Raw genomic sequence first — 14762 nt, forward strand, 5'->3', positions numbered from 1 at the left:
AACAAAGGTTCTGCCTCTCCTTCCTTTGCTGCACTTCCCACTAGCGAATTCCAGCTACACAGACATTTAGTTGAGATTTACTGAATTACTGTGTTCTCTTCTTACATACCTAAGCACTACAACAACAAAGCTAACTATAAACAAACCTGAAAGAGATTTCAGATCATGTGGAAAAACATCAAGAGCTGATGTTTGTTGTGTATCTTCCTAAAGCAAGCAGTGTAGCATGAAGAAAATGCTGAATTACATTCTGAAATGCCTTCCCTCCACCCCATGTAATCATTCCCTTTTATTGTTCCCCTTCTCTTTTTCACTTGTGAGATACATTGCATGAAAATCTGCACAAATGGAACTGCATATTTTTATTTCCCAGTTCTGTTATCTAAACTACTAAGCCCTACACTTACCATTCAAATAACAAATACGGAAAGTAGCCAGAGCTAGACAGAATGAGCCCGTCAGCTACAGAAGAGAAGATGACAATGGGAAAAGAAGGCTTCAGCAGTCAAGCTTGCTGGGGCTCCAACATTCAAATTTTGTTTCTAAGAGCCAAGAGCTGGATATAAATCAAGATAAACCTGGCACACTATGATTCAGCGGTTGAAAACTCAGGATTTTTCTATCCATTTTAGCTAATACATTGTATTTATTGAACAAGACCTTGCAAATCACAGTTACAGAATGCTTCACAAGCAAATACAAGTATTTTCTCTGCATTGTAGAACATGAATGAAATAGTCTTCAAATGGAGATCATATAGGCAAAAATTTGAATAAAGCTTTTAAACCTGTCCGGCCAAATGAATAGAAAGGTAGAAAAACATGCTGCACACTGCTGTACTGTTAAAGTTTTCATTGCCTTTTTGATTTTCATGAAGCAAGAAGCTGCATGTGATAGATGGTAAGAAGGACCTTCTTAGACACCTATTTCTAGCATTTCAGGAATTTCACTGACAAATCCACTGGTACTATAATGTTACCAGTTCTCATTTAACAGAAGACAAAACCTTCACCAGAAAGCTGGCTGTGGCACAGCATACTCTCTCCGAACGAATAAAAGCAAGGCTAACACTTCTGAAGGCCCTTCATCATATATTCAAAAGAGATCACGGTGAGAGTGAAAGGATGTTCCAGTTAATCTACGTTTGCAGAGTTCCAGACATCACAGGATCTTAATCCACATATTCAGGTTTGAAGGATATGGGCAGAGGCCTTTGTGGCTGTATCACAGCAATAAGGAGCACACTATGCACTTCCAGAAGGGCCAAAGCAACAAAAAAAAATCCTGAACTCTGGAACTTAGGACAGGCGTGCTCCTTTTCAGTCTCTAAGCACAGCATCCTCCAGGCCCGCTCTGACCAACAAACAGTCCAAGCCTAGTGATAAGCTTACTGTCCTGTATGTCCCACACACATACACCCTCTCACAGAGTATAGTCAGGTAGAAGGACAAACTGTCTTTTCCCACCTTCTATTTCCCCCTTTCCTACAAAGCCCTAGGACCTAAAGCAATACAAATAACAAAAGATGCCAGTTTAGGACTCTGTAGATACAGGTTTGAACTCTAGTTTCTCACAATGTATGTGATCATCCTCAGATTCAAATTGCAGAATAGAAAATGACACAATGACTCTCTTCAAGTAGCAGTTAAAGGGAGGCTGTGACCTGCAGGTGGTGCACAGCTATACTGGCACAAACTTTTGACCTGAAAGGGGTGCAGCTGTGTGCCACTGGCATTGTGCCCTGGTTACTAAGTTCGCCAGAACTCAGGGCCTATGCAACAACTTGCACCAGACTATCGCTGTTATCCACTCCCTCACCAGCGGAGAGTTTGGAGAAAAAGATTTCAATTATACCTACTCGCAGAGCTCCAGTAGGGCCTGGATGTCAAATACTGGTCTGAAAAACAGGGCTGGTTAAAACTTTCCTAGCAGAGCATTTTTTATGTTGACACAATTGCAAATAGCGAGATACCTATGATGACAGCTCTTCTGCCAGACAAAGAATAATACAAAGCAGATTCCTGAGAGGAGCCCATCAGCTCTGCCACTGCCCCTGAAGTAGCTACCTGAAAGGCTTTGGTGCGGTCAGACAGCAACAGCCTTCCAGACTGCTCAGAAGCAGGTGAAATCTTGACTCCTACCCGAGTCCTGCAGCTTCTACTTTTAATTTAAGTGAGATTGGATGGCTGATTCTGAGACTGCTTTAATAACTGATGGCAGACTTCAGTTTGTCAGTCAGCTCTGTAATACTCTGTCAACACACAAGTTGTGCTACAAATTTGCTTAGCTGATAAGTTCCTTAATTCAACTCAGAAGGACGCTAATATTATCCTTTGATGTCTTTTTAGTATTTATGCCATGACTAAATTGGATAAGACATTTATTCACATTTAAGACTATTAGGAAGTAAATTATGTAGATTATGAGAAGAGAAGGAGAAGAGAAAATGAAAAAATATCACAATCTACCAATTCATAAGGATATCAGTTATTAAGAACATTCAATGTCCAAATAATGTTTTGATTCCCCCAACTATTTTTAAATGAAGTATTGCACACTATCTGTAATTAGTGTGTTTCTCATAATTCTGCAGTTACATTTCCTCTCCTACCGTGTTGCAAGCTTATGGCAGACGACACCGGTGTCTGTAATGACTTCACTCAGTCTCAGCTCAAGGTGGACCTTCCCCTGAAACACACCAGAAACACCGTATGAAAAATTAATTTTACACATAGCCAGTCACACCATTCCAACTTAAAACAAAGCAAGTCAGTTAATGCAAGTAATTCCAGGAGGATTTAAAGATTAACAGCTGTATAGTTAAGTTATTTCTCTTGCCAGAGAATCCACATTAGTAGTTATTTCACTAAATTTCAGTGCATAATTCCCATCGTTATCCTGTCTCTGTAGGTTTTACTGATTGAGGGATATGGACTGTCTGCGGTCTGATACAAATATACTGTATTGGAGCTTTATCTACACTTAGCATTTTAAATACTAAGCAAAGATCTGCAACAGAATCATTGAGAAGACATGACTCGGTGTGTTATGAATGAATATCCACCCATGTTTTAAACATTTGACAAATAAAAATCATTAAATAATATAAACAGTGAGACAAGGATCAGCAACTAAAAAAAAAAATGTTCAACCATTTCGCTAGCATTCACATCATCTACTATTTCATAGTCTTCAATTCCTCACCACTGCATAAACTTCATTATTACTCAGGCCAAAATGCTATGCTTAAATATGCTAAAAAAAAGGGCAATAATGAATACCACCTTCATTCCTCCTATTGACTATCTTTCAAAATACAAGCACCTACTCCCACTGGCAAAATCTGAGCAGCACTCTTGCAGTGCATATACAGTACATGCAAAACACATTTTGTCATTGACCTACTTTGACATGTCATCATTGACCCATCACCATGGGCAAATCATCATGGTCAAAATTGAGTCATTTACCTTCATAACCACCTCCCCTCTGCCCTTTTTTACCAAAAGGCCCTAAAATCCACCCTTCTACTTAGTCAGAGCTCTAATGTGAGTGTCATCTTCAACTCAGATCTACCTCAACTCATGGAAAGTCTGTTGCCACTCCTTTTGTACATCTCCCAGATTTCACCTTTCCTCTTTTCGCACATAACCAGAACTCTTGCCAGACTTCACTGTGTCTTCTGATTGGTTACAGCAACCTCCTGCTCCATGAGGATGTCTACCTTGCGTAACAGAGGATGGTGCAGACGAAACCCTGACCTCAAGCTGCACTCACGCTGCTAAGATCTACTTCCTCTGTAACAAATCTGTCTGGATGAAAGCTAGTGAAAGCAGTCCAGAGCAGAGCAGGTAGTGCAGTAACAATAAAGTAGCATAGACACAGAATCATAGAATCACTAGGTTGGAAGGGACCCACTGGGTCATCGAGTCCAACCATTCCTAACACTCCCTAAACCATGCCCCTCAGCACCTCATCCACCCATCCCTAAAACACCTCCAGGGAAGGTGACTCAACTACTTCCCTTGACAGCCTGTTCCAATGTCCAATCACCCTTTCCATGAAAAACTTCTTCCTGATGTCAAGCCTGAACCTCCCCTGGTGGAGCTTGAGGCCATTCCCCCTGTCCTGTCCCCTGTCAGTTGGGAGAAGAGGCCAGCTCCCTCCTCTCCACAACCTCCTTTCATGTAGTTGTAGAGAGCAATAAGGCCTCCCCTCAGCCTCCTCTTCTCAAGGCTAAACAACCCCAGCTCTCTCAGCCACTCCTCATAAGACTTGTTCTCCAGCCCCCTCACCAGCTTTGTTGCTCTTCTCTGGACACGCTCCAGAGCCTCAACATCCTTCTTGTGGTGAGGGGCCCAGAAATGAACACAGTACTTAAGGTGCGGTCTCACCAGTGCCGAGTACAAAGGGAGAATAACCTCCCTGGACCTGCTGGTCATGTCATTTCTGATACAAGTCAAGATGCCATTGGCCTTCTTGGTCACCTGGGCACACTGCTGGCTCATGTGCAGTCGGCTGTCAACAAGCACCCCCAGGTCCTTCTGCTCCCTGCAGCTTTCCATCCACTCTTCCCCCAGTCTGTAGCACTGCACAGAGTTGTTGCACCCTAAGTGCAGGACCCGGCATTTGGTCTTGTTAAACCTCATGCCATTGGCCTCAGCCCAGTGGTCCAGCCTGTTCAGGTCCCTTTGCGGAGCCTCCCTACCCTCCATCAGATCCATGCTTCCACCCAGCTTAGTGAAGTTCAGTTCAAGCTCATTCCCTGGTCCTCTTAGACTTCATGGAGTAAACAACCACCAGACAATGTCTGAATACTTGCCCTGAAGAAGCCTATGAGATATTGTTTCACACTACAACATTCTCTCCCCTGCCTTTAAACTCCCTTTTGCTGTACCATTTTTTCTGCATTATCTTGAATGCACGCTTCATGTTTTCCTGCATTTCATGCTTTCACTGTTCAAACCTCTAACATCTACTTATACCTTCAGTATTCTGACTTGGTAGTGTTTTTTTCTGTCCAAGGGCTTCAACACAGGCCTTTTAAGCATGTATGTCAGATGATACTGTCACTACGATGCCCACCACACCCATACATCACAACGGCTAAGCATACAACGACCAGCTGAGAACTCCAGGCTAACCAGCACAGTTTTCTGGCTTTAGTTTTACTATCTTTTCCCTTACCCTTAACTGTTCTCTCTTCTGTTGATCGCATTTTATCACAGAAGCTAAATCACAAGTCTCTACAGAACAAATTTACATTATGAACCTGTAGAAACACTACTGCCATCTTCACTGATATCCTGCGCATTACCTTTACTAGAAAAACTGAATTCTTCAATGCTTGTATGAGTGTTAAAAAACAGGAACAGAGGTTTAGGAAATCTAGAGAAAATATCCCTTTGTAGAAAGACACTAAAAAGGTAAGAAAGTTTTTATTGAAATATTTCTGCTGATCTTAAGCAAAGGTAAGCCCGACTTCTCTCAGGAAAGAAACAATGCTCCAGTACACTTAGGTGAGCCTGGATGCAAACTTACTTACAGTGCCAATTTGTTCCATTTTACACAGACTATGATGGAAGCTCCCTAATTTAGAAATTAAGCAGAGAAAACTTCTTTAAGTCAGCCGTACTTCACACATTTTCCAAGCTACATTACGTACAAAAATAAAATGCTGCTTCCTTTGGGCCAAGAGCCATTTTATCTGGTAACTCTCATTTTTCTCTTCTGAAGACTTTGAAAATTGTCAGCTGCTCAAAAAGTGACTCAAAGCTTCAGACAGTGAAACAGAGGTCATGGAGTCACTGGGACTGACAGCCTTACAACTATTCCCAGAACACCTCCTCGCTTCCAGTTAAAAACTCAAATGCATAAATACCTTAAAATAAAGCTACAGTAACATACTTGCAAGCTTAATTCACAGGAAATAACTCCTAGATAAACAGAATGCTTTTTCCCAGATCAATTATATCATTAGGCAAAATGTAAGGATCCATCTGAATAAATTTACTCCTGAGCAAAGCCATTAGTTGGTTTAGAAAATACCGGATAACATGTTTTTTTCAAAGGGACAATGGAAAACTACACATTAATCAGGATCATAAAATGAACAGTTAATCTAACTAACAGAAGGTCAAGTGATCACCTCTATGGGATTAATGTACCACAGAAACATGGAATTGCCAATACCTATATTTACTGAGAATTTATACCAAATTCGTACGATCAGAACTACTGAGATGATAACAAGAGCCTCTTAATGTGCTAAGTGCGCACAGTTAGTGACAGCATTTAGAAGCGGGAAAGATCAGATAACGCAGCATGATAAGAAGTGTGTTGTGGCTTGATCCTGCTCAGACAGAATCCCTGTTGTAGAGCCAAGGACTGAGCCTAGGCTCAGCTGAAGGACATTGAGTGGCTCAGTCCTAGGCCTGTCTCCTACCCATAAAGGCCTTTTCCTTCAACACAAACTCAGAGAAGCTGCTGGAGGTCTGACAACTTTGAAGTAGAATGTATTAATTACTAAAAACGTCTACATTAAAAAAATATTTCAGGATGTTCCTATAAGCAGCTATGCTCATTAGCATATCCTTCACATTTGGAAGGGTAAGACTTTTTCAAGGAACAAGCTGAAGGAATGCCAACTCAACTGCTGAACGCTTCCTTTTTCACAAACTCTGGCTGATATGGATGGGTGGGTTCATAGGTCACACGTCCTCCCTAATCGTGCAACACCTCATAATGAGGTCAGCCAGCTTCCATTTTTTCAGTTCTTGATTAAAGAAGCCATCAGTAAATTGTATTTCTTGTAGGGAAGTAGACAGTATTCAAAAGGAAATCAGGAACAAACAAAACTTTTAAAGGGCCTTTACAAGGAGAAAAAAAAGTTCCCTTTGCTTATTAAATATGCCCTTTACTAAAAAAAAAGTAACAGAATCAAGTTCCATTCTTGTTAACATTCTCATAATGCTAAGAGATATCAGGGACAACTACACACACAGTTATCCGAAAAATAAACTGAAAATCAAGATAAGCTTGCAAAGAAAAGACAAGACAGAACTGAAGTCCCGTTTTTACAGTTTCAGGAAAAGTGACCTACAACCGCCTCATTTCTTCTTGGAATGCAGCTGTGAGTTACCATGGACTGAAATAGCAGAAGACAGTCGTAAAGCAAGCAGAAGTATACAAACACTGCTTACCTGTGCCATGTTTCCAGCAGCTGCAAATTTGTGGTTTAATATAAACACAGTATGTTGAAGGAAAACACATGACCACAGATTATCCTAAGGTTATTCACGTGACAAAGTTCCACCACCCTTGCATGAAGCACTTTTAGCTTCTTGAACAAGTGGTGGGCCTTAGTTAGAGGCAGTTTTTGCAAAGTCACCAGGACACCACTGAAAGCCATTTCCAAGTGCAGTTACATGCACACATTTTGGCCTGGAATCCAACACACACTGTGTGATCCAGCAACTGAACGTCAATTCGAATACAACTCAAAACAGATGTGATCTGGTTTCTCAGGGAAAGTGTTACAAAAAAACATCAACAAACACTAGGAACTTCTGTGCTCTATATCTAAAGCTCTAGTAAGTGCACAAAAGACAAAGACTGCCTAAGTTCAAAAGATGGGAGCTAAATCTACCCAAATCTCTCAAATCATATCTTTAAGGAAGTATCAACCATATCTCTATCCTTTCTGCACTGTGAAACAGTTTTTAGAGCTCTTTCCTTTTTCAAAAACATAAAAGGAAAAGAACAAGTCTTCACTGTTAAATGAAAATTATAAAATATACGCTCTGCTTGCTTAAATATTGTCAAGTCAATTATCTTCTTATACAGAGCACACACAGCATTATAAACCTTTCTTCTGCAAAAGAAGAATAGTCAATATCACAAAAGCCCCTAAAAAAGGTGCTTGTCTAGTATGGAACCTGCTGGACAACAGGCTTGTGATCAGCTATCATTCTGCTTCTCACTAGCCTACCCAACTTTGCTGAGGACTTCCCCTCCAAGGTGGGAGTGCATCTGCATGGAAGTTTTCCAACCACATGTCCCACACGGGGACCCCTACCCCAGTGCAGCTCCCCGATCTATAAGGTCTGCAGCTCAGCTCAAGTCTGCTTTTTGCTCACGAGAGTGGAAGAAGACTGTGGAACCCACCTTCAGCTTTTACATTTCTGTCTGATGGTATAGAATGACTGCAGACAGTCTCATCCTAGCTCCTGGGAACGGAGAAGGGAAGAGACATTAACAGGGACAAGTTGTAGGAAAAGACTAGGCTAAGCGAGGCACGTGACTCACGCCGGCTCCTCATTATTGTGGAATCTCTAATTTAGGATTGTGATATCCTAAATTGTGTTGGTTTTCTTTCCCTTGCTGCAATCTGTCTGGAGAAAGCAGCACTGGAACAGCTCAGTGCCGCACACAGACCATTCCAAACATGGGATAACCTGTGTCATTGCTTTCTCTGACTCCACAAATTTAATTTCAGGATATAGCAAGTGTCATTAGACACATCCTGTCTACTTTGAAACCCTCTTAGGCAACTTTCTGAGATATCACTTTCTGGCACTGTTAAAAGTTTAAAAGCAAACAATAAAACTGACCCAAACTCTAAGAGCTCACTAGATGCTGTCCATGAGAGTGGGAAAGACCAAGGGCGCAGCTACTGCTTTAAGTAAATCCAGCCCTACAGCATTATCAGCAGCCCCACATAAGGTCACAGCCTAATGGCAGGCTTGAGAGCGTAAGGAAGAGCGTGTGTGCCGTCTGCATTTGTTGCAGTAACAGCTGCTTCTTCTTTTAGCAGAGGGCAGCAGGCGGCTGGGAAAGGTTTTAAGGATCATACTCCAGATCACAGCCTGCCTACTGGACCACACTGCAGCACACAAGAATCTGGAACAAAACCCAGTTTGTCACTGAGGAAAGTGCAACAGCTCTAATGAATACTGCATGGATTCATAAATGCTATGTAAAGCAGAACTGGTGTCTGCTGGGTCTCTGTATGTGCAAGCGTGTGAAGAGTTGATCAGTAACTGGCAAACATCTTCAAATGGCAGACTGCCAACCTTCCTCTTTCTCTAAAGGAAGAATACTTCCATGTAGTCAAAATCCTTGTAATTAGTCTGTTTTCTTCTTTTACTTTGATGTAATTCAAAATGAAGATATTGTAAACTAAAGCCATCTGGTTTTCATTTCCCCAGATAAACTGTGTTCTGCAGATATAGAATCCAGGTATGTTATTTTGAAGTAATATAAAACTATTATTCAGCAGTAGGTGCTCCTTACCACACTCCATGTTACCAACTTTTTGAAACCAACAGACAAAACCAGACAGACTGTCTAACCCCTTTACTCTGATAAGTCTGAATACAATGCACTTAGTAATAGGAAGCACTTAGGAAGGAAGTATTACCACAAAGCAGGATCTGGGGAACTGGTCTTTTCATTTATCCAAAACACTATTTACCATCGTCGATGCATGATTCAGTTCTCTGAAATAATTTTGTTGGTAGGCATTTAGCCTTGAGAATCTTCTAATCCTAATCAAAACAGAGATTTCATCTCTTTTCAAAACAACTCGAAGAGAGAAATCTAAAAGCCACTGTTCATAAAATAGAGGGTAACACCCATTTATTTCCTGTGTGTGGTAGAGAGCTGATACCAAACCTGGAAGCAGCTGCTTCTTTTTACAATTTGCATATAACCATGCTTACAAAAGGTTACACAAAATGCATCAGAGACTCATCTTTATGCTAGAAGCATTTAAATACCTACACAAAGATAGTTAATGCCACTATCAGACAGCGGGCATGCAATTAATAGAGTAGATAATTTTGTGAATCACTGGAGCTAAACAGCCCTATACAGTTACTACTGAAGACAATTTGCTTAACCTAGTTCATCTTCAAACCTACAGTCTTAAGAAAAGTAACAGTAAGCATCAGAGCCATTCCAGTTCAATATGATTTTCTCTACATATATAAAAAACACTGATTTATAGAGAATAAAAAATGGGCAAATATGGGAAACAATGTGGCAGCATCCACAATATTATAAGGGTAGGGTGAAAGAAAATAACAGAGTAATGTATTTCCAGCTTCCTCTGCAGAACTGGCTTAAACTTCTCTGTCACACAGAAATGAATGGAGCAGAGCTAATTCAAAGGCTTGTGGTGAAACGCTGGCTCTGCTGAAGTCATGGCAAAACTCCCATCCTGGCAAGGCTAGGAATTCATTCATGAAGCCTGACATTTGGGATACAGATTCTGCACTGAATGGGAAGGTGCCGACAAAGGAGGAGAGGTTTTCTGAGCAGGGCAGAGTGCCCTAGGTATATTCTTTTAGCTAAGATACAGGAAGTATTTCAAAGCCAATAATGATTTCCAGCACAACAAAAAGATTTTAAAGTTAATCTCCAAACATACCTGCAAGCAATTTCTTCCACTAATGATGGATAGTCCACAACCTGACACTCATATCAGTCCATACTCAAGAACAGGCATGTTTGATCAACAATAGTCAAAGACCTGTTTAGGCAAAATGCTCATGCAGACGAAGAAGGAGAAAGGGGTTTTGGTGTCTGAAGAAAGTACTTTTTAACATCAGTAAATCTTTTGCAAAACCCTTTGAGTACATAAGGTTAAAATGAGACAATTCACTTCCTCTGTGTTGGTTATCTGCCCTTTACATGCCTTTTTATTTTTTTTTCCTAAAGATGATAGCCAAATAGATATGTTTCAGACATATCAAAGCACTTATGAGGAAGAAGGGGAAATGAGCAATTTTGAAGTTTTTATATCAGATTTTTCCACCCCCAACAGTGAGTTTTACATAAGACGTTGAGCATGACTGGCTTTGGAAGAGCATTCTGTCATTTAATACAGAGAATTCAGCTATAAGAGACCATGACCATTTCACATTTGTCAATGCTGTGGAGGAAGTATCTCAAAGTACACTTGAAAAAAGGGAACTTTTAAAGCAAGAGCCTGCACAGGAAAACATGTCAGAATGATCTAACTCTCCTTGCATTTCTCCCCCGCTTTGGCATATACGGACTACACAGTTTGGAGTACGTTGCTTTATTTTGATACTAATCGGAATGTCTCTGGATTTTTAACTGCTTCACTGATTACACGCATACAAAGGGTATTCGGGTTATAATGCTCTAACTCCACAAAAGAGACTTGAACTATGCCGGGCTTAAGTTCCTGTGAAAAAAAAGTGAAGGGGAAAACTACTGAAAAACAGGAAAGGCCTTTTAAAGATTGCATGTGCAGTTGGGCTTAAATTCCACTGAGAATACACGGACCACTGAGAGCATCTGTCATTTACAGCCCCAGGCAAATATCTGAATCAGTTATTGTTGGGTAAACTTCTGCATGGGAAGGAAAGGCAAATATTAATGGATCGAGAGAGATGTACACACAATAGCATGCCAATTTGTGCTTCCTGTTCTCAAAAAGCAAGAGAATGAGCATACAGCATGTGCCGACAGACAAATAAATAGAAGAAAAATGCATCCCACAGAAAGTGTGCAACACCATGTTCTTAATGATTTCAAACAGCTTACAAAGTTGTGCCCTCTTGCTAGTCCTCTCCACCTGAGTTTGCCTGATTATTCATAGTCTATTTCAATGCAAAAGTTAAACTGTTTTCAGTAATGGCTCAATTCCTGTTTTACTTCCTCTTAAAATGTTTGAGCACTTGTACTATCAGACATCGGGTATTTAGCTCTGGGCATGGCAACGTCCCACAGAGGAGAAAGCAGGCTCCATCAGAAGATGGGAAATTAGTTCCTTCAAGTGAATCTGCACAAACCCACCTGGTGACAGCTTCATACTTTCAGAAAAAAAATTTCCAGTCTGGAAAGGTAAGCCATGGATTATGCACTTAACAGCTGCTGTCAAGTTTGTTGTCAAGTGTTGTATAATAAATTGTTGTTTTAATACATTTAAAAAGGAAATATTTAGAAATCATGTCATTTCATATTTGTAAGTCAAACACAAATACAATTGATCTGTTACATCAACTTAGAGCTGTTAGATTGTCCTGTTAAAGCAAGACAAGAGGAGGGCCTGTAAGATGATCAGAGAGCTGGAACACCTCCCATACAAGGACAGACAGAGAGTTGGAATTGTTTAGCTTAGAGAAGGCTCTGGGGAGACCTTGTAGCAAGCGTTCCAGTACTTAAAGGGGGCCAACAGGAAAGCTGAGAAGGGGATCTATCAGAGACTGCAGTTATAGCATGAGTTACAAGCTGAAAGAGGGAAGATCTAGAGTAGATATGAGGAAGAAATTTTTTTCCTGTGAGGGTGGTGAGGCGCTGGCACAGTCTGCCCAGAGAAGTTGTGGATACCCCATCCCTGGGGGTGTTCAAGGCCAGGTTGGATAGGGCTTTGAGCAAGTGGAAGGTGTCCCAACCCATGGTGGGGGGATGTGGAACTCCATGATCTCTAAAGGTACGTTCCAAACCACACCATTCTATGATTCCATAACAATTTTGCTGGAGTTTAATAAGGTGTTCTCCACCGAGCAGCTTGAACTTAAACCACTTATAGCACAACCGTTTCATCGCCCGGGCTATATATAAACAGCACCCAGGGTATACACCATCAGGACATAGCAGACTATGCAATATGTTATTTTCAAACTAGTGAAAGCAAAACCAGCCAGGAAGGTATGGGGGAATTGATTTACCAACAGAATAAAACCCTGTCGACCTCAAGGAGCAATTTCAGTGCGTTGCTGAACACCACAGCGCTGTGTTCTAATGCCGGCTGTTACCCACCCACTCAGATGAAGGGAAACTCAGGTGCACCTGATTATGCTGATTATCTCAACTAGCTATAATGATGCTGAACCAAAGCCACAAAAGGCATGTGGGTGGGTAATGCTCAATTGGCATCTGTGGGCTGAGCAGCTGCACAGCACCTGTACTGTTTGGCATGGGACTGTGCACCACACTGAACAGTGGCAGTCATGGTGAGATTACAGACCTCTTAAGAAACCCTTTGCCTAGACGGATAATGCCATCGTTTTCCTCTTCAGGATGAGCAATCATGTCGGTACATCTTGCTGTCACAAAATAAATGAATGTGGCATCAAAGCTTTTGACAATGATGCTTATATCTGTGTAGGCTGACAATTAACACAGTCCTGTGGCCAGTAACATCCCCGCCTGCCATAAAGTTTATCAAGCCATAGTCTCACCTTGCACTCCTGATAATACAAAACATCCTTCTAAGACAGTAAGATTTAGCAGCATTGGAAAACCATAAAACTGAAAGCAAAGCTTTAAGCTGAACACCTTAGCAACTATCTGATGGAGATATTCAGCATTACCACTAGCATTTCAAATTTTTTAAATTTATAGGCTTATTTATTTTCTGCAGTATCAGAATAGTTATAGCTTCTGAATAAAATCTGAGAAAACAGCACAAAGACATTAAGAAATCCACTCATTCCATTACACTAGATTCTATTTGTTGTATTATTTTGCACTTGCAAAAAAAAAAAAAAAAAAGACAGAGGAATCTCCCCATCACACACAATTCCACTATTCCCTCTTTATGTACGAGGACAGAAAACAGTATTGCCATTTGAAAATTTGTACCATTTCTGGAACTCATACAAGTGAGGTGTAAACCATATCAAGAACAAAATTTTAAATTCCACTTGTTAAACTTCAGACAGACATTTTGAAATAACAGTTCTTATATCAGAAATGTTATTATCCTGAATTTCACATCAATTCTGTGGTTCAGAAAATAGAGGCAAATGTGTCCCAGAACTGGGTACCCAAGATCACTGATATTCCAACCATTCATTGATTTTAAGCAGGTTTTCAGTTTCTCACTAGACTAATTGGTCTGCTTAAAATGTGGATATTTCCAGGCTTCGCAAACAGTAAAGGTAGTCCTATACAGACTTATTGCTGTCACCCAGTTTCTTCCACATCACAGCCTAATGAATTAGAAAGAATTAGAAACCTGGTCTCTTTAATGCTTTTATTTTTAATTCTTTACTCCAACTTGTATGACCTCAAGCAAGTCACATTCTTTCTGACCCTTATTCTCACTGTATTCATGTGCAGGACTGACAGCAGTAGCTTACCTCAACACAGTGCTGTGATGCATAACTAAATAGATGTGAAGTGTTCTACTACAATATGGAAAATCATATTAAGGCCACTGGCTAACAAAACCAGAAATAAGATGCAGGAATTCCCTGGCACACAGATCAATGTTTAACTCATTAGATTATGTGGCCAATAGGGACGACTACTAGAATAATAAAACTGATATTTGGCACATGAAATTTGCTTTTTCACTACTAGTATTTGCCTGATTCACTGTAAAGGTTAACTACTTAACATTTCTTAAATTATTTGCCTTAAAATTTGAGAAAAACTGTTTAACATTGCATACTTATCACTAAAACAAATATTCTTTTTTCTCTTATAAGTGAAGAATTTTTAGAAAATATACAACTAAGATATACCACAAATATAAAAAAATACAGACACAAAAATCCCCCTTCATTTGGCTACTTTCACTTGCATAACTATTGATGCAAAATACTTGCAAATGTGCTCCCACTATTACAAGAAACAAAGCCCTGTCACAGACACTTTAACATAAAGACTGTGGAACATCTAAGTAAATGGATAAAATCAGAGTGTTGTTCACATTTATACTAGATGCAATAAATGCCTACCACACAGCCCAGAAACAGCTTTTAACGGTTGGGTTCTTG

General features: G+C 40.4%; 1 protein-coding gene across 2 annotated transcripts in view; it reads right to left on the reverse strand.

The window, feature by feature from the left end:
* The window catches only part of RASA3 (RAS p21 protein activator 3), a 137769-nt gene that overhangs the window by 57787 nt on the left and 65220 nt on the right, over positions 1–14762 (reverse strand). For both annotated transcript variants that reach the window (XM_054071247.1, XM_054071256.1), the window contains exon 5: positions 2612–2688. In XM_054071247.1, the coding sequence (XP_053927222.1) occupies positions 2612–2688 (77 nt within the window). The remainder of the gene's footprint in view (positions 1–2611; positions 2689–14762) is intronic.

This window comes from Cuculus canorus, chromosome 1 (assembly GCF_017976375.1).
Source record: "Cuculus canorus isolate bCucCan1 chromosome 1, bCucCan1.pri, whole genome shotgun sequence".
Lineage (NCBI taxonomy): Eukaryota > Metazoa > Chordata > Aves > Cuculiformes > Cuculidae > Cuculus > Cuculus canorus.